This window comes from Oryza sativa, chromosome 6 (genome assembly GCF_034140825.1).
Source record: "Oryza sativa Japonica Group chromosome 6, ASM3414082v1".
Lineage (NCBI taxonomy): Eukaryota > Viridiplantae > Streptophyta > Magnoliopsida > Poales > Poaceae > Oryza > Oryza sativa.
The window spans coordinates 3748075-3771986 of NC_089040.1; the positions used below are offsets into that span (position 1 = coordinate 3748075).

The window sequence follows — 23912 nt, forward strand, 5'->3', positions numbered from 1 at the left end:
CAATAAGGACCAAAATATAAAAATTCCAGGTAATTTGCCGCCCTCGGTCATTTGGATTGCTGTCTGTATGATGGAGTATGATATATGACTGATCATCCATACATTTGGAGAAGTGAAATGTTTACGTTTTGATTTCGGTCTTTTCTAAAGCAAAAGGCAGCCCATATCTTGTGGAGATCAATAGTTTCAGACTTCGGAGCAGAAACTGAACAAAAATCAGTTCAGCACTTGAGCTGATCTGATCTGGAGTTGTGTCCCCGTCGACGCCGATACCTTCCTCACCGGCGGTGCCACTCCAATCGTCGCCACGTAGCCGTCGACAGCACATGGCGGATGCCACCGCCGGCCGTCGCGGCGTTGGACACACACAGAGCAACAGCAACTGACGCCGCCGCCGCGCGCAGTCGATGCATGTTGGGTTGGATGTTTCACCAAATCGCGTTAGACTTGGCCCTCCAATCCACACTGGTGTTCGCTGCCTCCGCGGCCGGTGATAGGACGAGTTCGGCTCCGAACGCCTCAGTGCTGCTCTACTCGCACATGAGGTGTTCGTTCAAATGCTTGCGAGTTGTTCGCCTCTTGTTCTGCTTCTACCTATCACCGGCGAGACGTAGCCGGGACGACGATGCTGGCAGCCGTGGACGCCGTGGCTGACTCTCGCCGGCCGTGAGCCTGTGCAAGCAGCAGGCAGCGGCAACAGGTTCTCGTCGCGAGGCGAGGATGACGTCATCGAGCATGTGGGCCCACCTGTCAGCGGACATGGGACTGCGGCCCCACCTGTCAGCGAAGGGTTGAACTCCCTTCAAATTGCACCCGCCTTGCCGCCGAGAGCGCCGAGCCGTAACCTTGGCCAACGAACTTCTCTCCTCCCTCCGTTCTCCCCTCGCCGGTGAGCCAAGAAACCAAGAACCCACTCGCCGCCTCCGCTGCTCGCCGGACAGAGCGCCAAGAAACCAAGAGCCGCCTCGCCTGACGCCATGGGTGGTCGAAAGAAGCCGGGTTCCAAGAAGATGCCAACCCCTGCTGTGATGCGCATCCGCTCTCCACCTCCAGACCCGCACAGGAGGGCGCGAGCTGCGCCCCGAAGGTGCATCCCTCCATTGGCTTCGGATTCCGAGTCGTCTGCTTCTTCTCCGACGACTTCTCCAGCCGCCGCCGCGGCTGCTCTGCCTGGCATCGCTCAAGCCCGGCACGAGTTCTTCGCCAAGCACACGGTGTACCACTACGGAGCGCCTCCGACTGCTCAACGAAACGAGCAGCGGGAGAGCGCGGGAGGATGCCAGAGCGTGCGCGGCGGAGTTCGCCGCCAACCAGCTGACGGCCTTGCCGCTGCGGCGGGGCGAGGACATCTCCGCGGCTTCCTCCTCGCGCCGTCAAGAATCGGTGGCGGAGCGCGCGGGGCGGTGGATGCTCCTGGACTCATCGGCGATCGGTTTCTCGACTCCGGCCACGGCAGCTTGGCCGGTACCGGAATGGACGCACCAGCCGGCGGGGAACGCATTGGAGTACGGCCCATGGAATCCTCCGACGATGACAGCACCTTCTGCTCCAGGTGCGCCCGAGCTCAGCGGGGAGCCGCCAGCGCCACCGCCCTCGTCACGACCGCTGTCGCCGCCGCCACCTCCGCCAGGTGTCATTCCACCACCGCCGGGCGTGATCCCGGCGCCGCCACCTGCGTGGTGGACGGAGCACCACCACCACCCGGCGGCGTCTATGCCACCACGAGGACCATAGGTGAGATTTCCTGGTGATGCACCATCGTCCATCGGTTTCCTCGCTGGGTTCTTCGGGGACCAATTCTTGATCTTTTCTTGTGTCAAATTTCTGCATTGTGTTAGTTCCATTCCTGTATGCAATTCTTTGTTCAGTTCTTGCAATAGTTTCCTCCTCTATCGCTAATTTGCTAATCCTAATCGTGCGCTGCGTCCTGCGCACGGGAAAGTAATTCTTAGTAGCATTTTAGCTCAAGATATCCGTTCTGTGTGTTGCACTAGTAGAGGGAGCAGTTCTTGGTTTCATCTAGGTTGTCAGGTTCTTCACTTCTTGCTCCTCTGAATTTGCTCTGCTCCAGGATGCATTTCTTAGGATGATTCTTGATAACAGCGAACTGTTACTGTTGCTAAAATATGACCTGAAGCTAGTTTTGTGATTTCAGAACAATGACTTGTTAGTTGCATACATGTTCGTTCTCAATCCTGATAAAGAAATTCTGGTTTCATGCACAGATCCTTAGATCAGAAAATTCAGTTGCTCCTTTTGTTGTTTTGTCTTGGTAGTGGTGTTGAGGGTTTAAGCCCAGATCCAGCTCCTTTTCAGTCTAAGAAAAATGGTTTTTGATTTAAGACAACCCTACATGCATTGTATATACTCTAACTAAAATGTCTTATTGTTTTGTGACAACTCATGTACTGATGATATCTTTCTAATGAACTGTTTTTAATAAGACTCTATGCACTTGTCATCAAGGTAAATGCACACATGTTTTGTTGAGAGAAACATTTTTTCTTTGATCCAAAATTTTATTGTCAGAAACTTGTCTGAAAAATAAGTAGGTATTCAGAGTTTGGCTTGTGGTTTTTCAATCTGTGTATAGATGCTAAAATATGGCCTGAAGCTAGTTTTGTTTGTGATTCAGAACACTAACTTGTTAGTTGAAGTGAAGGTCGGGTTTTATCCATTATCTAAAAACTCATGCGCAAACCTGATACAGAAAATACCAGTTTCATACACCAATCTAGTTCAGAAAATTCATTGATCCTTTTTTTAACTTGTTAGTAGAGTTAAGGTATTTAAGACCAGATCATCTTAGTAATCTATTTTCAGTCTTAGCAACAGTCTTTGATTTAAGAGAGTCTTACATGCATTGCACATACTCTAACTTGTAAAAATGTTCACTTGTACCACTGTACTATAGACAAATGACAACACTGTTGCCATTAAACCATGACACAAGCTTCTGGTCATAATGCTGGTTTCTAGATGAGTTAACCCTTTTATTATTTTTGCTGTTCACTTAAATATTTTTACATAATGGTGACCCCCAGATGTTTTTAGCTGATCTCTTAATATTGAACAACTTGTGAGTTGTGTATCTGTAATTAACTTGTCTTATTGTTTTATTTGGTCCTTTGCAAATTCAGTTGCTGATCGGTTGAGACACCCCAATGTTAATGCAGCCTAGAGGAAGAGGAACCGCAGGAGCAGAACCTCTGACAATCACTTCTTCATTATCTCTTCAGAAGTTTCTGCTGCTTCAGATCGAATGACAGAGAGGGGATGTCTTCTTTTTTTCTTCTTCTCCTTTTTCTTCTTCTTCTTTTGTTAATATGGGCTCAGGGTAGGAAATCGTCAAACCTTCTGTTTCCCGGTTGTTAATTAGCTATTACCCATTATGTTCTGATGAAGTTCACAAACTGCTGTAAGCAACCGTACAATGTGCGCCTGAACAAATTGTGCGTTCCGGCATTATATTGGTATAAATCTTGTGAGTGCATTCTACAGATTTGATGGAACATGTTACATGTGTACAAATCGCACAAAATTGTATTGTTTGTAAAAAAAAAAAAAACGAAGAATGGAACACGTCATCCATGATGCCTGACTCTGATCTTCAGTTGTGGCAATTCAGTGTTCTGCAGATTTCGGCTTATCTTCTGTTGTGTCATCACATTCTTTCAGATATATCTCACAATTTGGATCATAAGCAACCGCTCGTTGCACGAATTTGACAGCCTCAGATTTCCGTCCCTCATTAATTAGTATACTGCAAAGAGATATCAGCGACTTCAATAAACCTCATTAATTAATATGAATAAAAAGATATTTGGCAAAATTAAGTTAGCTGCATGCAGTTGAAAGCATGACAACACAACACATACATATAATCTCTAAGGTTAGACCAATAGCACAATGTGTAAAAAATTACGCACAGCCAGACTCATGATCCTTATAAGAGGCACAAGAGATGCAGTACAATTTCGAAAACAATTATCAGGTACAAAAAGTTACGCGCAGCCAGATTCATGATCCTTATAAGAGGCGCAAGAGATGCAATACAATAGTGAAAACAATTACCAAGCAATTGCACTTTGTTTCACAGCAAATGAAACTTGAAAATACGCACTCTTGATGAAATGACATGAAAAAGATTGTTTACCTTCCTAGAGCAACCAATCCTTGGTAATAGCATTTTTTGTTAATGGGTTTTTCTGGTTCCTTGAGCTCTGCTAATCTTTGGAGGTTTTCGATCGCCATTTTGCTATCACCCTAAAATAGAAAGAAGAAACAAAATGCTTGTACTGTCCACTATCATTCAAAATGCTTTTAAAGCCAAAGCATCATGTAGTATTAATCTACCTGCCGCATACGTGAAAGCCCTGCACCGTAGCATGCAAGCACAAGAAGTGGATCCTGCTCTTCAATCTACACAACAAAGAACAAGAAGTCTTACAATAGTGCCTACCTGCCTGGTATACGGCTTCAAACCATCTTCAAGAGTACTAAAGAATATACAATGTTGCAACATACCTTTGGTATAGCATGTTCAAAACACACTGTGGCTTCAGGAAACAACCTGTTTGAGAACAATGTCTGTCCCATACCAATCAGTGCTACATAAAGACTAGAGTCTTTCTCTATTGCTGTTCTGTGGAGACACAATTATCCATTAACTTCCACTGTATGCAAATGGGATATTAGCCAACTGAAAGCTTAACACCAAGTCACCCTGATACCTGATCAGTGGAATAGCTTGATCCTGGTTTCCAGTTTCCAAATGTTGTAATGCTTGCTAAAAATAAGTCAAGAGACTACATAATGAAAAATATTCCAAGGCAAGATTATGTAGATTATATGCGTTCATAACGAAAAAGAGATTCATACTTCAAGTAGTTCCTCAGGTGAACTGGACGCAGATACTTTTCCTTCCATAATGTTATTGGCGGTTTCATTATTTGTTGATGTCAAATTAGTGTGCATGTGAGCATCTTCAAGAGGCCGTTCCTGAAAGTTTTATCACAAAGAAGAAAACAAACTTCAGAAGCATGGCATGTGTGTTCATGAAGATTGAATGCAATAATGTGGTCTAGCTGGGACAAAAGTGGGTCGGGAGCTAATAAATCGACATTTAGATTATCATGATGACAGTGGCTACATACAGCCGATGCCTCTACCTGCATCATCTTATGACCCACACGAGGAAACTTCTGGTGAGCTCTAGTATCAGGCAATCCCAACACCTTCTTGACAGCGTCATTTTTGAGGGACAATTGCTGCATTTATATCATTGAAAAATTAGATGCAATGCAAAATACAGTGTAACTTTCATCACGCAATGTTCATTTAAACTAAAGTATATGAGAACCTAACCTAATTGTTTGTTGACCACTGGAACTGTAACAACACATGTCAAACTTGTCCATATCGACTAACAGCAAATTGCAGAAATCAAAGAGAGAACTCTGCCGAACCTGGTCTGAACCTATCTTCTTTATTCTAAATAAATAAAGACTCTATTGAATTCTAAACACTTCTCTAGAAAATATGTAAAAGAACTATCATATACATACAGATATTTTGGCATGGGACCACTAGAAACACAGATGCTGGATATTACATTTTGACTAACAAGTAACAAGTGACCTTCTTTACATCAGGAAAAACAAAATATTGTACTGACCTGAGCTACAGTAATTAAACCATTTGTAGTCCAGTAGACCAGGCTACCCTGCCAATCAAAGATAGAAGTAAATGAAATGCAGCACTATTACCTGAATTGTGATCTGAATGAAACAGAAGTTGCAAAGAATTGTGTTCTTTCAGTCTGTTTGAAATTATGGATGATGACAACCATGCTTTCTATAAAAACACCTTCAACTGAATAATTGTATTGAAATCAAATTACACTAATCTAAATTGTAATGAATGGAGTTGGGTATGGGGTATGGAGACCGACAGTAAGGCAGACACCCTTAATTGGCTCCAAGGTCCAGTTGAAGACGACTTAAATTTATTCTTGCTTAAGCAAGATACAGTGACTCAGTGTCTATAAATAACAGCACTTCGAACTATTGATACCAACCACTTGATGCTCCTGCTTCAACTCAATCTTATCTTGAGCAAACTTATTTCATTATTTGTATCTCAACAAGACAAAGCTTGCCCCCCATGACAAGCTGTATGGTGGCTAGTAGTGCGCGCTACAATAGTCGTGCACCTATGATTTTAACATAACATATATCGTGCTTATATTAGTTTGAAAAGTAATCCAATATCATGCTTGCACATGGTACCATTGCAATATCTTAATTCATCCCATGGGCTACATTTTTCCCGGTTTGCTTGTGACAGGCTGACAGCAAGTAGGATTAAGTGAAGCTACTAATCACTATTCTGACACTCAAAATTTGCAGCAGTTAACAACCTCCAAGAAAATAGTTAAGCAAATTTGATTTAATCTCATCAATCTAAATCAAAACGTAGCATAAAGAAAGTCGAACCTTGCACATATTTATCAATCTGATATTCTGATGTGCATGATGCCATGATATTCATCTGTAAATAAATAAAACAATTTGCAAGAAACTGACCTGAGGAATCACATACCCAATAAGAAACAAAGGGATAGTCAGGATTTCAAGGTATACCCTGTAGTACTGCAAATAAAAATAGCAATACATTCAGAAGGAGAAAAGGAAACAGCAGCTAGAATATAACAATTGTCGTGGAACTAAATTCACAGTATTTTGATGAACATTATTGGACCAAATAAAATATTGTTGATGCCCTATTGTAGCTACCAAGTTCAGGACCACTAAACTACCAAACATAATTCATGCCTAATGCCTCTCAAGAATCTTTAGAGATAGCAGCATAACTTGTTCTCACTTATAATTTGACAAGAAAGTAAAGACCTGTCAAATACAAAACTAGCATGTGCCAGTACAGGTTGCAAAAATCGATATGCAGTTCTTCCCAGTGTGCAAAGGTTTCCAGTAAGCGTGTTAGCCCATACAGGGTTGCAATAACCGATTTGCAGTTTTTTTCCCAGTACTCATCAGTTTCAAAACCTGGCCAATTACACTGTGGTCAACTGGTTGGTATGAATAAAATCGCTTCTCTCTGTTACTTGATGGTAACTGGTCAGTTTAAATCAAAATTACCTTTCTCTGTATCTGATTTACACATCCTACAATTTCTAACCCCAAACAACATTTAATAACAAACACCACCCAAATCAATTAATCAACAACATACTACCAGCACCCACTAGGAAGAACCAGTACAGAGGCAAAGCCAACATGCACACGCCAATATAACATCCATTGTACAGTTATAACAATTGTGCCGTTTGACAGTGAATGGGTGCACTGAGAATTTCGACACTGTATGATCTAACTACAGAAGAAAACCTCTTGGTATATTTTTGGTATATTCACCAATTAAACCACACAACTGTATGCATTTATCCACCACTGGTTTCCACCAAACAAGTAAAATACCATGAAATTTTCTGATTGAGTTTTCAATCTCCGATGTTACTATGACAGGATCTTGATAACAAGCCAGTTTCCTATGCTAGTAATTTACTGGGGAACTTGTGACAACTACAGCTTACGTGCATTATATCAATGGTTTTAGGAGCATACCTTTGCCAGTACGCCAAAAATACCTGGATAATGCTTGGTATGGGTTCCATGAAAGGCAATCTGAGACAACAAACCAAACAGTCATCAACATGATCAAAATATGTAGCTTCATCAACATGATCAAAACTAAGTAGCTCTAGGTCAATTCATAGTGGGACTTCAGACTTATTTCTCAAACTACATTGTGCTCCATCCACCATAAGACAGATGAAGTCAGCAACCAATCAGAAATTAAAATCAGCAACAGCATTATTTGAAGCCCCTAATGTACAAAAAATGGAAATCCCTATATTTATTAGAGCAGTTGCAGATTTGTAGATTTAAATTTGAATTTTGTCCTATTGGGCAGCTATATCAACTATTCTCAGTAACCTCTTTTTGGTCTTGATGGTTTATACCAACTTTGCAGAAGGATATCATCAGCTTTGGGTGTTTGCACGACTCAGTATGATATATGCAACATCAAATCAATTATGACAAAATGAAAGCCTACGAGAAGGAAATAGAAGCAAGCAAGCATAGTCTTTACTTCATCAGCCTTTTATAACTTCTATTAGTTAGGCATTAGACTTACATGATAAAAGGTCACACTAGAAAAAGAAAAAAATATTAAACACGACATATGAAACAAAAACTGCACGGAGAATACCTGAATATTTAAGTAATGGAGACCTGCAACTAGGGTAGGAAAAACAAGGCCCGAAGAACCATGTGGAAACTCGGTCAAGTTATGAAACCACAGAATACCACCCTGTATAATTGTCAAAAAAAATGAAAACAAAAGGTTAAACCTGAAGAAGGTCAAAATAAAATAAATAAATTAAAATGGAGTAGACAGTATAAGAATGTGAATATATCTATTGTATTAAGAACCAGAAACCTTGAACATTTGCAATTGTGCATCTGATTCATAGAAATGGGAAAGAAAATTAAACTTCTCTTATGGCAACAAAAAAAAAACAAATTTACCAAGTTTAATGGCCATTTACTTACCATGCTCTGTTCACAAGGTTTCCTTTATTTAAACATGAAAACAACTCATTTGCTGCTTTTATAAAAATGGTGAAATGTACTTCTGACTCACAATGTCACCAGTACCTATTTGTATCACAACTTAAATAGATATTATGTGCTCTAGCTCTTTTGAAAGAATAGTCTAAGTCACCTTGGACAATATAGTACAAATAACGTTCTTTGCAATTCCACATCGCATTTTAATTTTTCAGGGCTAAATGACCCAATGCATGTGTGACAGCATTTGTTAACTGTATTCCATTTGATCCGGCAAACATGCCAAAGGCATAGCCAAAAAAATATTACAAAGTTTTTATTCTATTAAAATTCTAAAAAGACGCATCATAATTTTAATTAATAGAAATGTTTTTTTAGCATATGAAATTATAAAGGACCTTCGGCAATGGAATTTAAAGCATCAAAACAATACTAAAAATGAGCGTAGCTCATGAATGGTTATAAAACAGGGGGGAACACTACATATAATAAAGTATAGCTGCTAGTACAAATGTGTAATATAATAAAAAAAATACCTTGTACATACATTATCTAGTCCAGGGTGATTGCTCAAACACATAGTCCTTATTGTTGACATCCACAGTATAAAGCACGGGAACTGCGTATACAACAAACAATAATGAACAATTCGGAAAACAAATTATGATGCCAATGTAAGATTCGTAGCTATTATTAGACAATATCAAGGATAGAAGACCTTTTAACATTTTTTTAATCATTACCTGGATTGAAAAGTAGGCCCAGTTCCAAAGAAAGGAAGGGCAACCAAGTTCTCGCCTTTTCTTCTGATAGAGAGAGAACTGGTCACGAAAGCTCCTTCCTGATAGAGGAGGTGGGAATGGAGGAGGCACTTTAAAAGGACATATATGAGTGGAATCAGACACAAACACAAGCAAGAAATGTAAAGAATATGAGTTCAATGGGCAGCTGTATGACTAAAATGAAGGCTCTGGCAAACCTAAAATAAGCATTTTGACATAGAATAGAATAATCACTATTACAGCTGGAAGAGTTTAGTATTCATAAAGTATTTTGTTGGATATGGTAAACGTAGATGAATCAATTGGAAATTTAGAAATAAATTTCTCAAAGAAAAAAGAACCATTTAATCATATACGTTACAGGGATAAGCTAGACAATACTCCCTTTGTTCCAAAATATAAGGGATTTTAGTTGGATGGGACATATTTATAGTACTACGAATTTGGACAGAATATGTCTCATCCAACCAAAATCTTTTATATTTTGGGACAGAGGGAGTATATTGTAATGATTTTACTATGATATGAGAAAGCACAGTTTGCAGTTTGCAAAACAAATTTAGAACTTACATTCTGGTAATAGTTTGCCAATTTTAGCAGCCTTCTTAATTTGTGTTATAAGTACTGGAAGTATCAACAGTCTCATGGCCACAGTTGACAGAGAAATTGTTATCCACCTACAATAAAGGATCCAGAATACTCAATTCAAGATGTACGAAATCACAACACTTGCAAATACCAAACAAGGTACAGTGATTCAAAACACCAGAACCACCTAGTTTTTTTTTTGGAGGGAACAGAACAACCTAGTTGCTTTGATATAACATTTGTGATCAAGACTTCACGGAATACAAATATACAATTGGTATACCCGTGTCATTTGGAGATAAAAGGTAGAAACAGAACTAAGTAGAGAACTAGAGATTGAGTATGATTCCCTTTCACCACAACACACTATATGAGAGAATTTTTTTAAAAAAAAACAAAGCACACTACATCAGAGGTATTCAAACCAACTAAACCAATGAAGAGCTCATTTAAAATGTACGAAATTTACAGCAAACATATCAGTTTCCCCCATTACTAAACCGGAGAGCTCCCACATTTCAAATGGGGCCTAGAGTTCCAACCAATTGCAGCAAGAGCAGTAACGACAGCGAAGGACGCATACCATGGGATCCCGGTGAGGTTATGAAATCCGTCGAGGATGTCAATCAGCGAGCTGACAGCGAACCCCGACGCGCTTCCGCCATCTCCTGCGGCGGCTACTCCGGCTGCATCCGCCGACGCCGCGCTGGTGGCGACCACTTCCCCGAAATCAGCACCACCCGCGTCGTGCAGGTACGCGCCTTCCCCCTCGGCGCGCACGTCCTCCTCGGGAGCCTTCTCCGCCGCGGCGGGGCCGGCCGGCGGCGGCGAGCGGGGGTACCAGGAGAAGCTTCGCGCGGGGACGGCAGCGAAAGGGACTAGCAGCGGCGGCAAGCGAGGGGGTGACGGGAGCAGCGGCGCGCGGGTGGTGGGGCTTGGATCCGAGGCGGAGAGGTGGTGGTGGTGGAGCACGGCCAGCGGCCGCGGGAGGCGCCGACCGCCGCCGCCGCCGCCGCCGGCGAGGCGGCCGAGGAGGCGAAGCGGAAGCGCCATGTGGTTTGTCGTGACGTGGCGTGACGTCACAGGAGGGTGTAAAGCACGTGACGAGTTCTCTCCGAGCCGTTCGATTAGGAATGGACGGCTCAGATCCAATATGGCACATACATTTTCACAAAACCCCCTTGTTTTTGTAGTAATTACAATTCTGGGCCTAGGCATCTCCCCTCTTCTCGGGCAAGAACCCTAGCCACCTTCGCCAGTCTCCGGCTCGAACGCGGCCACGGCGAGGCTGCGCGGCCAGTGATCTTGCGGTCTAGGCGGCGGCGGCGGAGGAGGAGGAGGAGGAGGAGGCGTCGAGATGGTGGTGGCATCCGGTGGAGGGCGGAACGCGTGGGCGAAGGAGATGACCATCCGCCGCAGGATTACCAGCATGTGAGCTACCTAACCTGAACTCCTCGGATTTTCTTTTTTTAAAGAAAAGATTTAGCTGTCAAGTTCATGAGTTTGATGCTTTGTGTGGATAACGATCTCAGATTCAACAAGACGCGGGAGCATTTTCCGTCCCTGAAAGATTACAACGACTATCTTGAGGAAGTCGAGGATATGAGTAAGTTGTTTTATTACTTGTCTCTAGGTTGGTCATCATTCAACAGTAAGGAAGCAAATGTGATTGATCAAGATTTGCTTGTTTGAAATTCGTTTTTCAAGCTTTCAACCTGATCGAGGGGATAGATGTCGAGGTGATTGAAGCTAAAATTGCCAGATATCAACAGGAAAATGCTGAACAGATATATTTGTCCCGGGCTAAAAGGGTATGCTGTTCATCATTGCGGGCTCTCGTGCTGTATTTGAATTTTATGATTGATAACCATCTTATTTCAACATCTTTTTGTCTGTAGGCCGAAGATCTTGCTGCCGCACTTAAAGCAAGCAGAATGAACCCTGGCAAGGCTGGTGCCAATGACACGGTTAGTTGATAGTATTAGCATTAGATTATACAGTTAATATATTTTTGCTCCTTCAACAGTATAGGTGTTGAGGATTTTATGGTTGGATGTGTATTTTTTATATATACATGAGAAATTCCATCATCTTTGAATGATTGCAAGTCTTCCTCTTTGGAGAGCATCATGTATGAATCTTAATAGATTCTAGCTGTAAAAAGCTCTGATAAAATTTCTTCAGAAAATGGTATTGAAGGCATACTGAATTTTACTCCCGACTGTACAAAGATCTAATAAAATTTCTTCAGGAAATGATATTTAAGGAATTACTGAATTTTAAAGTGCAAAACTTTAGAATCTTTTTAACTTGACATCCTATCAAAAGACGTTTGATACAAGACTTGAAAGAAGAAATACTGTCATCAAATTGTGATCAAGCTGAAACATGCCACCACATGAGTACATGACTAAAGTAGAAATTATAGGGTGCCGATGTAAAGGCCAACCATTGGTTTCAGAAATGATGTCTCAGTTGACAATGCATTTCATATCCTTAAACAATTTGGTTTGCATAGTAATCTTTCAGCTTCACAAATTGGCTGTTTAAATTATCTGGCTATATTATGGCATTACTATGTACCATGTCAGTTTGGACCTTACTTTGTAGTATTTGCTAATTTTGTTGAGCTATTCTATTTCATCTGATTTGACTACTTCATGTGATGTGAGGTAGAATTGTAGAAAGAATTTGATGTAAACTTCTCGTTCTTCTTCTCTGTAACAGCAACACTTGAAATTGGTGCATTCATCTATTGATTCGATACACTGTAATATGTTCTGTTCTTTTGTTTATTAGAAAGATGTGGTATTTATTCCAATACTTGGTACTCTTGCAACTTGTAACAGGCTGCTGGAAGCTCTCAGGGCATTAGTAGTGGCGCGGGAGTTCAGGAAGGCCAGTATGCGCCTGCTGCTGTTCCCGGTGGGCTAGCTCAGCCTCGGCCAACAGGGATGGCCCCTCAACCGATCGGCGGTTCATCGGTTCCTCTTCAAGGAGATGATGAGGAGACCATGAGGCTACGTGCGGAGAGCGGGGCTCGAGCTGGTGGATGGTCCATCGAAATGTGCAAGAGAAGAGCATTGCAGGAAGCGTTCAGTACCATATTCGTCTGACGGTCAGATTAGACGCAAGAGCACCTAACATGTAGGATGCCTGATAATTTTGTGGACATCCTTTGGATGAGATGATGGGTTTTTACTGACCGATTGACATGGTTGGCTTGGTCCAAACATATGAATTTTGAGCACTTGGGATTGAAGCTCCAATCATCGTCAAGTGGCCTGGTGATTGGAAAAGACCATCCCTTCTCATTCTCAGCAATCTGGAAAATTGTGCATTTCTGTTTTTGTTCATAGCATATGAATGGTGATTGGAAAAGACCATCCCTTCCCATTCTCAGCAATCTGGAAAATTGCGCATTTCTGCTTTTGTTCATAGCATATGAATGTTGTGTGCTTGCCTGACTAAATTATCAAAAGCATATTGTGATAGTGAGACTGGTTGGTTTTCTTATTTGTGATAGTTCGTTGTTTCTCTAGCTTGGCCATGGCCCATTTGTAATACAAAATCTTTTCAGACTCAAACAGATCGGACTACATTATCAAAATTAGGAGCTGCCAATTCGCATGAACCCCCAACATGACTAAATATACAGTTCTTATCACATCCTTCAGCTCTTGTAAAATCTACTAGTAGATTATTTGTAACAACATTGGTTTTACATGTTACAATTGTTGGCCCTCTAATCAATCGAATACTTCATGCATTCATGGTCAATAAAATGAAATTGTTACACAGTTATAACTTACATTCAGGAACCTATCCTATCTCCTCTTAGAAACTGGGCTTACCTTGCAAACTTCCACATCAAAACCAAAGTCCATGAGAACAAGTATCCAGGCACGCTGTTGCTCAGACAGCTGGTCCCTTGGCCCTTTGACCTCCACAAGTTTAGCTTCACCGCCTCCTCTTTCATCAAGGAAACGCCATAGCAGCAGATCAGGCATTCCACTGGACCAGCTTCTGTAATCGAGGGCTAGATGCCGGAGCAGAGATGCCAAGCGATGGCCACCGGTGCATACGACGGCAGCTCGTAGATCTGTCAAGGAATGCCGGTCCCAGTTAACACCCCTGCAGGATGTCCCCTGGTGTAGCTCCCAGGAGCTGATAAGAATCTCTTCAGCAATGCCATCTTGAATCTTTTTCAGCTGGGACTCTATAAGGTCCTTTCTTGATCTGTAGAATTCATCAGTTTCCAGGTCCAGAGGGGCTGTCTGCAAGAGAATGTGCAAATCAAGCTATGGATAAGTGTGTTGACATGTAATTTTCTCTTTAACCGAATAGAGGGTTATCATGAGCTCAATCTATTGACAGTGATTAACAGGAGCAATAGGATGAATCCATTTTAAGAAAGGTATGGCCATTTTACAGAAAATACAGCATTCAGCATCGACTCAAACATGCCTTTAAAAAGCAGAATGGTTGTCAGCCATGTATAGACATCAAGCACATGGCTAAGCACTATTGAAAACAGTGTGACAAAAAGTTGACGCGTAGTTCATCTACCTGAAATTTAGTCTGGAAAACATCTGGTACGTCTGAAAATATTGCATCCCACATTAGAAGGCCAAAGATAGTCATCCAAATGCCACCTTCTGAATGGGTACCTCGCCAACCCCCTCCTTCATCTGCGTAATATTGTAAAGCCAATTGTTCTACCCCACAAAGCTCACCATCGTATCCGTAAAATACATTCTTTGCACCTGTTTCACAATTTAACGGTCTTCCTTCTATATTTACCTGTTATAATCAACAAAGTGCCACGAGTATATTTACTTATTTAGCAAGATTATACAACCTTGATGCAATAGATCAGAAGGAAAATTTCTAATGTCCACAATGAGGAGCATCAGGTGATATGTACCTCTTTTATATTTGTCGTAACAGCATTGGCATAACTGGGAACTTTCCAGCGCCGTGGAGGTTTGCTTAAACGCACAACTCTCCTTTGCAGTGCAATCTTTGAACCAGCACGGACCCATGGATCAATTACCCCTGCTTCAGCTATTGACAGGCTCTCATTGGAACGATTCATGTGCTCCAAATCAACAGATAGTCTCAAAGCCCAATATCCTCGCTTTCTATCCGAAGCAACAGTACTGAGTAGTCTCTTTAGAACTCTTATTGCATCAGTATACCTGTAAAGTAAAATCCGCACGAAATGTGCAAATGAGTTAATTATGTTTACTATTTCATGTAAGGAAGAAACTAGTATGGCTAAAGCTTCAGGTCAACTAAATTTTACACAAACTTAGAAATTCCATATATCTGAACTTCTGAAGAGATTGCTTTGATTTTATCGATAATGTTTTCAAAATTATTCCTTACCTACGGTCTCGTTCATAAACAGATACACCTAACGTAAGTATCTTCGAATAGACCGAGGAAGCTGAAAAACGTGAGAAGAATGATGGGGGAGGTTCAGCCCTAGTTGCATTTTCTTCTTTTGGTGCTGTGCTTAGTCGATTCTCAGATAACTCAATGCATCTTGTCACCATTTCCATGTTACTATTATCAAGAGATTGATCCATTACCTGTGCCACTTGAATAGCCTGAATGCAGTATAGATAGTAAATACAATCGCGAAGAGGCAAGTTATATTTTTGGGGTGGAAACAAAAGTAAGATGAAAATTTAACCTCTTCATACTGTAGTAGATCACTTATTTCCTGAAAAACGCGGTGAGAAATGGTGCAGGCATAGACTGGAAACCTCACCAGACCAAGATCCACTAACAGAAAGAATGAGAGATCTTGATCACCATTTAGAAAAAAGAGTCTCTGCATAATTGAACACGATCATCATTACATGGAAAAAGTATCTATTTGGATGAAATAATGATGTTGACAGCATAAACAGTAAACATAGATTTAAGTTTTGCAACTAAAAATAGTTAGCATTCACCTGGACACGCCACAGAAGTTCATCAGCCACATCAGAAGTTCTTATGCATGTTCCTGTCCACTTCAGAATTCGCTTTGGTAGAATTGTGCTGCATGTTCCAGGGGTGAATTTTCTTAAAAGGCCATGATATCCACAAAGGCAACAAGCATAGAGCCTTTACCAGGTTCCATTACGATATAAATACAGAAGGGTGCTAAGAAGCTCATGTCGGCGTGTGCAGCTGACGTTATTCTGAAAGCAAAATAAAGTGGGGGAAATCCACTGAGTCAACCAGCTGGTGGACAGATACAAACTGAAAGGAGATGATACACAGGACAAAAGACTAATAGATAACTTTATCATCCAATGGTGAACTAGAACGAGGACTCTGAACTTCAGAGTGAGCTGCACACCAGTGCTGTCCATCCATTCAGAGTATATGTTACTTCTCCAATGCTTATCAAATTTTACGAAATCTTCCTCTCCATTAATTTGATCAAAACAAGATGTCTCTGCATATCTATTGCTGCACATTCCATGATAGCCCCTGTTACAATCATCTTGTTCCAAGTCTGTATGTATATGCGTGCATGATTTTTTTTCTCTTCTAGGTTCAGTGCTGAACTACTGATTGTATTTAGTATATGTACTGTCACATCCTATGTAACTCTCCCTAAATGGTAACATCATTTTGCAAGCTATCACTATAATGTTTGTGCTTTGTATTTTATCTAGCACATGCATCGCCATGTGTTATCAGATAAGTTTAATTGATACAAATATATATCAATAGCGACACTTGGCATTAATCAGTTGCAATACTTCTAGTAGTCTAATTAATCAACTTTGCAACTAAAAAACCCCCAAAGTTGTGCATTTTGAAAGTAGCCAGATATGAAGAAATTGTGATTTTGGGTTCTCTTAGAAAAAATGAACAACTGGTGATTCTCAAAGACTCAAAGTCAAGATGCAAATATTTGGACAGCAGCGGCATCACACTAGTTATTACATCAAGCAGTTAACTGGCCAAAAAGGATAGTGTACCAGACACAAACAAGCTTCACCAATCTTGAATATGACTATTTACTCAACATGCACAACATGCAAACATCAAACTTGTGCAATGCTGAGAAAAAAATATTAAGTACAAGATTTAAAACCTTTTGGAGCTCTTTTAGAATTTCTTTCATTTCAGGAACACTTAGCACGTCAATAACCTCCTTCAAATCATAGTTAGATAGATCATCCATGCAGGATATCATGTCAATATAACCTGCCACTATATAGGAAAGAGATCATGATTGAAGCAGCCAACATATGAATTAGTAAAAGTGAGCAGGTCCAGATTATTACACTTAAGTTCCATGGCTGCCTGCCCCAGATCTGATATCTCACGATATGAGATACTGCTCATTCGAAACCATGGCCCTACAAGAAATTTTAGGTGTTTATAAGTATGTGAACTACCTAAGGAACACAGGCATTAAAAGTCTAGAGGCAATTGTGGATCATTACGAATTAAATGAGAAGATCAACAGATGCATCAATTTATACAGAAATGTAGCAAACCCAAGGTAATTATTGTAGTATAGTAATACACAATATAAAATCCCTAGAACTCATAGATTAATCATGTAAGACTTAATCACTTTCAAGAGGTAAGAAAGCTGCGCAGAGAACATTTCAAAGTTAATGAGTGGATAGTCTAGGCAATCAAGTAGCACAGCTAGCCCCTTCTGAAAATAGTGCTCCCAAATTCATGCTGCACATCTGCTATTTATGTAAAAATAAATATGTAATCAAGAATGAAGTAAAATGAGCATCTCAGTTATTACTTGATGCCGATATAGCAACCTTTTCGAGTGTAGATCCTAACAAAGAGCCTTTGTCCATCATCTGGTAACAACTGAAAAGAGTCTGTTGAGGATAAGAACAGAGTCCTCGATGAGTACTTTCTAATTCACAAATATAAGATATATATAGTGGGGAGGAAATAAGAAACAACCTAAAAATGACTTTTCCTTGTCACTAAAAAGGTGTGAATGGTTTGCCATCACATCTGTTATCATCGAACTAAAATTTGTCTGGTATCTCGTACTGCTAGGTTGCAGCAAATTTCCATTTCCAACAGCACATATGAAATTTTCCCATAAGAACTGTGGATGCTTCAGATCATCATATGTCTCATTTTCATCTGTATATTTCTGGCACTTAAGCTGGATGGGAACATGATCAAGTTGTTGTTCAGGCACGCCAACCACACATCCCTAACAAAAAAAGAATAATTAGAAGTTGAATGGTTATTAACTTGGTAGTACAGAGTCACAGAAAAAGAAACATTACATCCTTCCTAAAGTAAATAAAGTGAATAGTTATTTCCACCAAAATTAATACAACTGATAAAGTGACCACCAAATAATTTCAAGAAGAAATAGAAATGCGGGGGTTAGGTGAAATAACATCGTCCCAACGCTCCGACTGGAATGAGTCGCTTAAAGAGAAGGACAAGCTAGAGAGCATGACAGTAGCATATAAAGTAATATCTGATTATGAAGCTGTCATATCTAATGCATGCATTAACATCAGGGACCATTAGCGAAGATGGCATGGGGTGAGATACTGAGATTTCAAAGATAATCTAATGCACAGGTCAATGTTGGTTCCCTTACCACCTATAGGATAGTTAAAGTAGAACTTGAAGGGAAACATAGCAATAGCTGCAGTTTCATCAGTGTAATGCATTCTACATAAATACAACACTTATATCCAACAGAATATGTTAATTCAACAAGGTAACCTAATGACAGCGGTTCTGCTGCGATATACAAAGAAGTAAGCTCACCTCGCATTCAATGTAGTGTCTGTCCAGTAGAGGAGCCAAAACTTTAGCCAGCTCTCGAGGTAAGTATCCAAGCATCTGTTCACATTCATAGCCTGCATAAAGCACCTATGCATGGTGTTAAGAAAAAAATGTCCACAGAAGAGGCATATCACAGGAATTTATTTAGACAAAATGGAAAACCTTGATAGCGTCAGGGTCCTTTGCATTCTGAGGATCTCGGAGAAGAGTAATGCTCGCACCTTCTTGCAATTCTATGTTTTCATGGAACCTCCTGCCCACTATGACAGTGTCAACTACTACCGAATTGCTAGAATCTGTCACTGAAAGCAAACCAATAGTACTCGAAGTTGCATCAGTTGAAGGCATGTGGGACAAGCACTTCTTGACTACACCATTGTTTGCAGTATTTTCTGTATATGGTAATAATACATTGGGTGGTAGACAGGTATCACATGTCTCCGAGATGTCAGGAGAGCCATGCAGGCAGCCAGGTGATGAAGCATTAGCACTTCCCTTTGAATTGACCTTGTCATTATTCAACGAGAAGAAAGCTCCATCGCTAGATACATTTCCATCGGTCGGTTCCATATGCTCTGCCTCATCACTGGTGTTCAAATTGTTCAAAGCGTAATCATCTGTGGCTTTTCTACTGAAACTGAAATCAAGAAGGGTGCTCTGAGTTAACTTCCGTTTTGTTCCTCTTGTAAGGCATATATCTGCATAGTTAAATGTCAGAATGAGAGAGTAAAGCTTTAGAATACTAGCAAGCAACCAACACAATAGTTAACTTGGGAAAAAAATAAGTTCTACACAATGAGCACAAACACATATATTTGACTTAAAGAATCAACCAAGAGATGACAATGCAGCATGAGAGTGACAAATTACAACGGCGCGAGCAGCCTAGAAAACATGAATATGCCAATTTGTAGCTTGTCATGCCAATTTGTAGCTAATCGCAGAAAGCTGGCTGCTTAGGCCTTTGGGTGGTATAATCAGAGCAACGTTTAGCCAGCTCGGGATGGAACTAGGCTACTGGCAGAATTTCCGACCAAACACGCGCGGCACAGCCAGCTTTCCCAATCACTCTCCTCTCCACCGTAGCAACACAGGGGAACACCCAACATCCCGCGGATTCACGGATTCGAGTACGAACCGAGGTGCGTGTTGACGCAGTAATCCGTGCCGCGGATGGACTCGCCGCAGACGGGGCACGCCACCCACCCCGCCGCGCCGGCGGCGTCGCCCCCTCCCGACGAAGAACCACCCGCCGCGGCTTCCCTCTCCGCATCGGCCGCATCATCCTGGAGAACACAGAAGGAGCCGGAGCAGAAGCGGTGAGAACGGTGGAACCGGCGATGCCGCGGGTGGGTGAGTTCGCCGCGCCGCGCGAGGTTTGACCAAACCTGAAGGGAGCGGGAGGGGGGCACGGCGAGGGCGAGGGCGGCGGGGAGAGGGGAGCGGCGGCGCCGCCCGATGAGGCGGACAAGGCTCTCCCGCCCGGTCAGCATGGCCTCCTTCGCCGCCGCCGCGGGGGAGACGAGGTGGCGGCGCGGCGAGCCCGGGAAGGAATGGAAGTGGTCGAGAGAGCCGCGGCGCGCGGTTTTTTTTCTTTTTTTTTTTTTTTTTTGGAATTGCTATAAAACTTCTGCAAGTTTTTTTTCTAATAAAACTTTTAAATTTATGATTATCGAATTATCTCGAGATATGTACATGAAATTAAAATACTAGAAAAAATTTTCGCACAAATCATGTGTAAGATATCGGTGCTAACCAACCAATCCATAGTTGATATATCGTATTTATGGTGTAATTATAAGGGCATCCACAATGTATCATATGAATGAGCTATAAAACTTTATGACTAGCCATATATATTGCAGCACTAGCCATAAGACATTAAATGCTAAAACTAGCCATAGACTTATGGTTCAACCTTAAGAAATAAAATAATGAGAAAAACACACCTGCAATGCAGTTATAATATAGTTATTGGGTAATTACAGTATAATTATATTTTAATCATAATTAATTATATTATGAGTGTATTTCAAATATAATTACATTTAATTATAATATGTATGACAGTTTTATAAACCTACCGCAGTTTTTAAATTATTTTTATTTGGAATTCTGTTTTTCGCGGGGTAGGGTGGTTTTGGTACATGGAGGGGTGCACCGTGGCAGAGATTGTTACGAAAGATTGCAGGTTTCGTGCACGTTGTTTTTGACTTTGAGCCAGCTATGAGCTAACCCTTGTCCTTCAGAGGGAAAAGAGAGATCATCAGTACTGAAGCTTGTACGATACCACACAACTTTCTTGTGTACATTGAAATTTATGCTATGGTATTTGTATATAGTTTTCTTGTTGAAATGGTTTGTCTTAGAGATTTTACAAGGACCACATTTTTTATCATCAAAAGAATTTTTGTAGTTAAATATATCAAATAAATATTTGTGTATACCATCCACTATGCTTTGGAGTTTAGTATGTCATATTGTCACGAACAATATAAATCCAGATTTATTTGTGTTTCACATTTAGGGTTCAGCATTTAACTTGGACATTGAAACTACATGTTACGAAAAAAATATATATAGATAAATATAGTATGGATTTGTTGTGACATATATGGGTGAGCGATTGTTTGACTTGGCTATATCAATTTGCATATGTGAAGGTTTAACATGCGAAAAAAGTTTATAAAAATATAAACAATATAAAGTGTTGTCTTAACTGAGAAATCTGATTTTATCCCCGTTACTTAAAAGCGCATACATCTATCCATTCTCCTCCCCTATATTACAGTCACACGAACAATGCTCCTTCTAAAGAAAAACAGAAAAATCGTTTCCCTTAGAAACAACGTGCTCTAAAAAAGCTCTACATGCAACCGTTAACTCATAGAAAACTAAACCATTGATCAATTTCCATCATATTACAACACACGTTCAAGGAGTCTTTAGTAATAAGAAGAGCACAAAACATTTTACTACAAGAAACTTAATGAAGAAAATGCAAGAGCTATATATCGTGAATAAGACCATCAATAACACATGAAATTTGCCCCTTTCAACCAAAACCTTTCTTTCTTTAGGATATATATATATATATATATATATATATATATATATATATATATATATATATATATATATATATATATATATATATATATATATATATATATATATATATATCATATTTTGCTTCACACCTAAAATAAAAGCTACACAATATTATCTCACTTATAGTGTGACGGAGCTCGTGGCCCCTCACCGGGAGGCCGCACAGGCCCCCCTTTGCCGGTTCGGCCGGGGGCTCAGGGTGAGATCTCAAGCTCTCTCGGTACGTGGAAAGATCGCCACCTCTCAAGAACGCGAGACACGGGCGATGTATACAGGTTCGGGCCGCTGAGAAGCGTAATACCCTACTCCTGTGTTTTTGGTGGATCTGTGTATGAAGGAGCTACAAAGTGCGAGCCGACCTCTCCTTTGTTCTAAACTCTGAATCTTCAGAGAATCAACCCCCCACCACCTATGGCAAGGTCCTCCTTTTATACTTCAAGGGGATACCACATGCACCCCTCCCTTTCCAAACTGGACTTTTCTTCTTTTCATAAATGGACGGAGATTTGCACGGTCGTCCTCCGAACATCCTTCTGATGGGACGGCACATACCTACCTCCACTTCTGACTGAGGCGGGCACGTTGCGGGAAGGCGGCTGTGTACTGACGGCATGAGCAGTGTCAGACCGGTCACAAATCGGTCATTCTTGTCCACCACACGCCGGCTCAGCAACGTGCATGTTTGCCCTTTTTCAAACAACATCTTGCTTGTAATGGTTAGGATGAAGCCTGGCATATATCGATCGGGGCTAACGTGTCATCTCTGGGACGTAACACGCTAGCTCCAGCCGGGGACGAGTGCCTAGGAGCTCTCGTCTAGACAGGATGGGGCGAAGCATGCGTCTGACCGCCTGTCGCCACCTAACCCGCGATTTGACCGGTCTGTGACTGGTCACAGACCGGATAATCGAGTGCACTGCACTGCATTTCGTGCGGCGTGACACGCTTAGCCGTGGTGCAATAAATGCGGTTAGGTGAGCCCCGCTGTGCTCACCTAACCCATACACGTGGAGTAAAAAACGCGAGGGGTCGGGGCGCCTCAGCCCTCGGGGGCGAGGCTGGAGTGGCCCGACCCCCCCCCCCTCGGGAAGACCAAGAGGTGGGCGCACACATCACCCTCGGGCCCGACGTCCCCCGAGGGTGCCAGGCCACGTGGGCGATTGTGTCTGCCTCAAGCCTCGAGTCATGATACTCCCGGTCCCATGTCACCGACAGTAGCCCCCGGCGTTACGCCTGGGCGATCGTCCTTCTTATGGGGAGCGGCCGGGCGTGACGCCATTCCTAAAGCCTGGTGACAGGTGGGACCGGTCTCCATGGTTGGGCAAAAACCCAACGGTCTCAAACCATGCACACCAGTAATGGTAATTTGGCTGTCAATAATGGGCGGTCTCTTCAAGACTGCCACATCAACTGAGTGGCGCACGAATCTGGGCGAGCTGATTTGCCTCGCCTGGAGATACGGTAATGTCGCTTCGGTCGGCGAGCGTAATTAACGCGCGCACGATACGATCTATCTCGACTGCCGCAACCGCATATCCATCTCACGCGCCATAGGCGGGCGAATGGGATTAGTGGAAGCGTGGGCGCGAGAAACGAGGGGGCGAAATAATGGGCGCGAGAAACGAGGAGCCGGGCGCAGCGTTTGGCAAGGGTATAAAAGCACTGAGGATGGGATTTGTCTCTTTCCTTTCGCCATCATTTCCCTTGCCTTCGCCGCTTGCGTCCTAACTCCTTCTTCCCTGCGCCCTTCTTTCGCCGCACGCGCTCGCTCTTCATCTTCTCTTCGTCCGGCGCCATGGCACGGGGCTCCGCACTGCTTGATGGTAGCGTGCTGCCGCCTTCTCGCATTGTGAGCGAGAAGCAGGCTGGGTTGCCGCGCCGCTTCATGCCGGAATCCGCCTCCGGCCGTGAGATAGTAATGCTGGGTGAGGGACGCCCGGCGCCAGACTACCCGGGGCGGTCCGTCTTC

The 23912-nt window shown here is 42.1% G+C and overlaps 4 protein-coding genes across 6 annotated transcripts; 2 read left to right on the top strand and 2 right to left on the bottom strand.

Annotated features, from left to right (window-relative positions):
- The first annotated feature begins 443 nt into the window (after nucleotides 1-443).
- LOC4340266 (uncharacterized) lies at nucleotides 444-3598 on the top strand. The gene is made up of 2 exons (XM_026026216.2): nucleotides 444-1734; nucleotides 3177-3598. Exons 1-2 carry the CDS (start codon nucleotides 978-980, stop codon nucleotides 3179-3181), a joined length of 762 nt encoding a protein of 253 aa, XP_025882001.2. The 5' UTR covers nucleotides 444-977; the 3' UTR covers nucleotides 3182-3598.
- LOC4340267 (ALBINO3-like protein 2, chloroplastic) lies at nucleotides 3443-11092 on the bottom strand. Its single transcript, XM_015788185.3, has 15 exons — nucleotides 10611-11092; nucleotides 10010-10116; nucleotides 9401-9528; nucleotides 9205-9276; nucleotides 8296-8397; nucleotides 7647-7706; nucleotides 6588-6653; nucleotides 5678-5725; nucleotides 5172-5270; nucleotides 4882-5001; nucleotides 4734-4789; nucleotides 4528-4645; nucleotides 4357-4422; nucleotides 4157-4266; nucleotides 3443-3763 (listed from the first exon to the last, which is right to left on the bottom strand). Exons 1-15 carry the CDS (start codon nucleotides 11078-11080, stop codon nucleotides 3625-3627), a joined length of 1761 nt encoding a protein of 586 aa, XP_015643671.1. The 5' UTR covers nucleotides 11081-11092; the 3' UTR covers nucleotides 3443-3624.
- A 135-nt stretch (nucleotides 11093-11227) lies between these two features.
- LOC4340268 (uncharacterized) lies at nucleotides 11228-13518 on the top strand. Its single transcript, NM_001421233.1, has 5 exons — nucleotides 11228-11458; nucleotides 11560-11633; nucleotides 11735-11838; nucleotides 11926-11994; nucleotides 12877-13518. The coding sequence occupies exons 1-5, from the start codon at nucleotides 11385-11387 to the stop codon at nucleotides 13141-13143; spliced, it is 588 nt and encodes a 195-aa protein (NP_001408162.1). The 5' UTR covers nucleotides 11228-11384; the 3' UTR covers nucleotides 13144-13518.
- Nucleotides 13519-13600: 82 nt separating this feature from the next.
- Nucleotides 13601-20415, bottom strand: LOC4340269 (fanconi-associated nuclease 1 homolog). Of its 3 annotated transcripts, XR_010741752.1 has the most exons (16): nucleotides 20221-20397; nucleotides 19971-20118; nucleotides 18995-19530; nucleotides 18815-18919; nucleotides 17978-18239; nucleotides 17827-17889; nucleotides 17326-17400; nucleotides 17133-17251; nucleotides 16154-16224; nucleotides 15994-16081; nucleotides 15729-15869; nucleotides 15625-15642; nucleotides 15419-15479; nucleotides 14955-15228; nucleotides 14597-14830; nucleotides 13706-14304 (listed from the first exon to the last, which is right to left on the bottom strand). XR_010741752.1 is itself a non-coding variant. In NM_001421242.1 (15 exons), the coding sequence occupies exons 1-15, from the start codon at nucleotides 20323-20325 to the stop codon at nucleotides 13855-13857; spliced, it is 2895 nt and encodes a 964-aa protein (NP_001408171.1). In that variant the 5' UTR covers nucleotides 20326-20415; the 3' UTR covers nucleotides 13693-13854. The 3 variants fall into 3 exon arrangements, 2 of the variants coding, with proteins under 2 accessions (XP_025881989.1, NP_001408171.1); NM_001421242.1 differs by having other exon boundaries at nucleotides 13693-14304; nucleotides 15419-15642; nucleotides 20221-20415; XM_026026204.2 differs by lacking the exon at nucleotides 20221-20397 and having other exon boundaries at nucleotides 13601-14304; nucleotides 15419-15642; nucleotides 18995-19469; nucleotides 19971-20102.
- Nucleotides 20416-23912: the final 3497 nt, after the last annotated feature.

Coding starts and splice junctions, on each gene's coding strand:
- LOC4340266 (XM_026026216.2), top strand. CDS start 978: ATGGGTGGTCGAAAGAAGCCGGGTTCCAAGAAGATGCCAACCCCTGCT.
- LOC4340267 (XM_015788185.3), bottom strand. CDS start 11,080: ATGGCGCTTCCGCTTCGCCTCCTCGGCCGCCTCGCCGGCGGCGGCGGC. Junction 9,529..10,009: donor TGGCAAACTATTACCAGAAT/GTAAGTTCTAAA, acceptor GTCCTTTTAAAG/TGCCTCCTCCATTCCCACCT. Junction 6,654..7,646: donor TTTTTGGCGTACTGGCAAAG/GTATGCTCCTAA, acceptor TTTTATTTGCAG/TACTACAGGGTATACCTTGA.
- LOC4340269 (NM_001421242.1), bottom strand. CDS start 20,325: ATGCTGACCGGGCGGGAGAGCCTTGTCCGCCTCATCGGGCGGCGCCGC. Junction 17,252..17,325: donor GGCAGCCATGGAACTTAAGT/GTAATAATCTGG, acceptor TTTCCTATATAG/TGGCAGGTTATATTGACATG. Junction 15,643..15,728: donor ATCTACTACAGTATGAAGAG/GTTAAATTTTCA, acceptor TACTGCATTCAG/GCTATTCAAGTGGCACAGGT.
- LOC4340268 (NM_001421233.1), top strand. CDS start 11,385: ATGGTGGTGGCATCCGGTGGAGGGCGGAACGCGTGGGCGAAGGAGATG. Junction 11,634..11,734: donor TGAGGAAGTCGAGGATATGA/GTAAGTTGTTTT, acceptor TCGTTTTTCAAG/CTTTCAACCTGATCGAGGGG. Junction 11,995..12,876: donor AGGCTGGTGCCAATGACACG/GTTAGTTGATAG, acceptor AACTTGTAACAG/GCTGCTGGAAGCTCTCAGGG.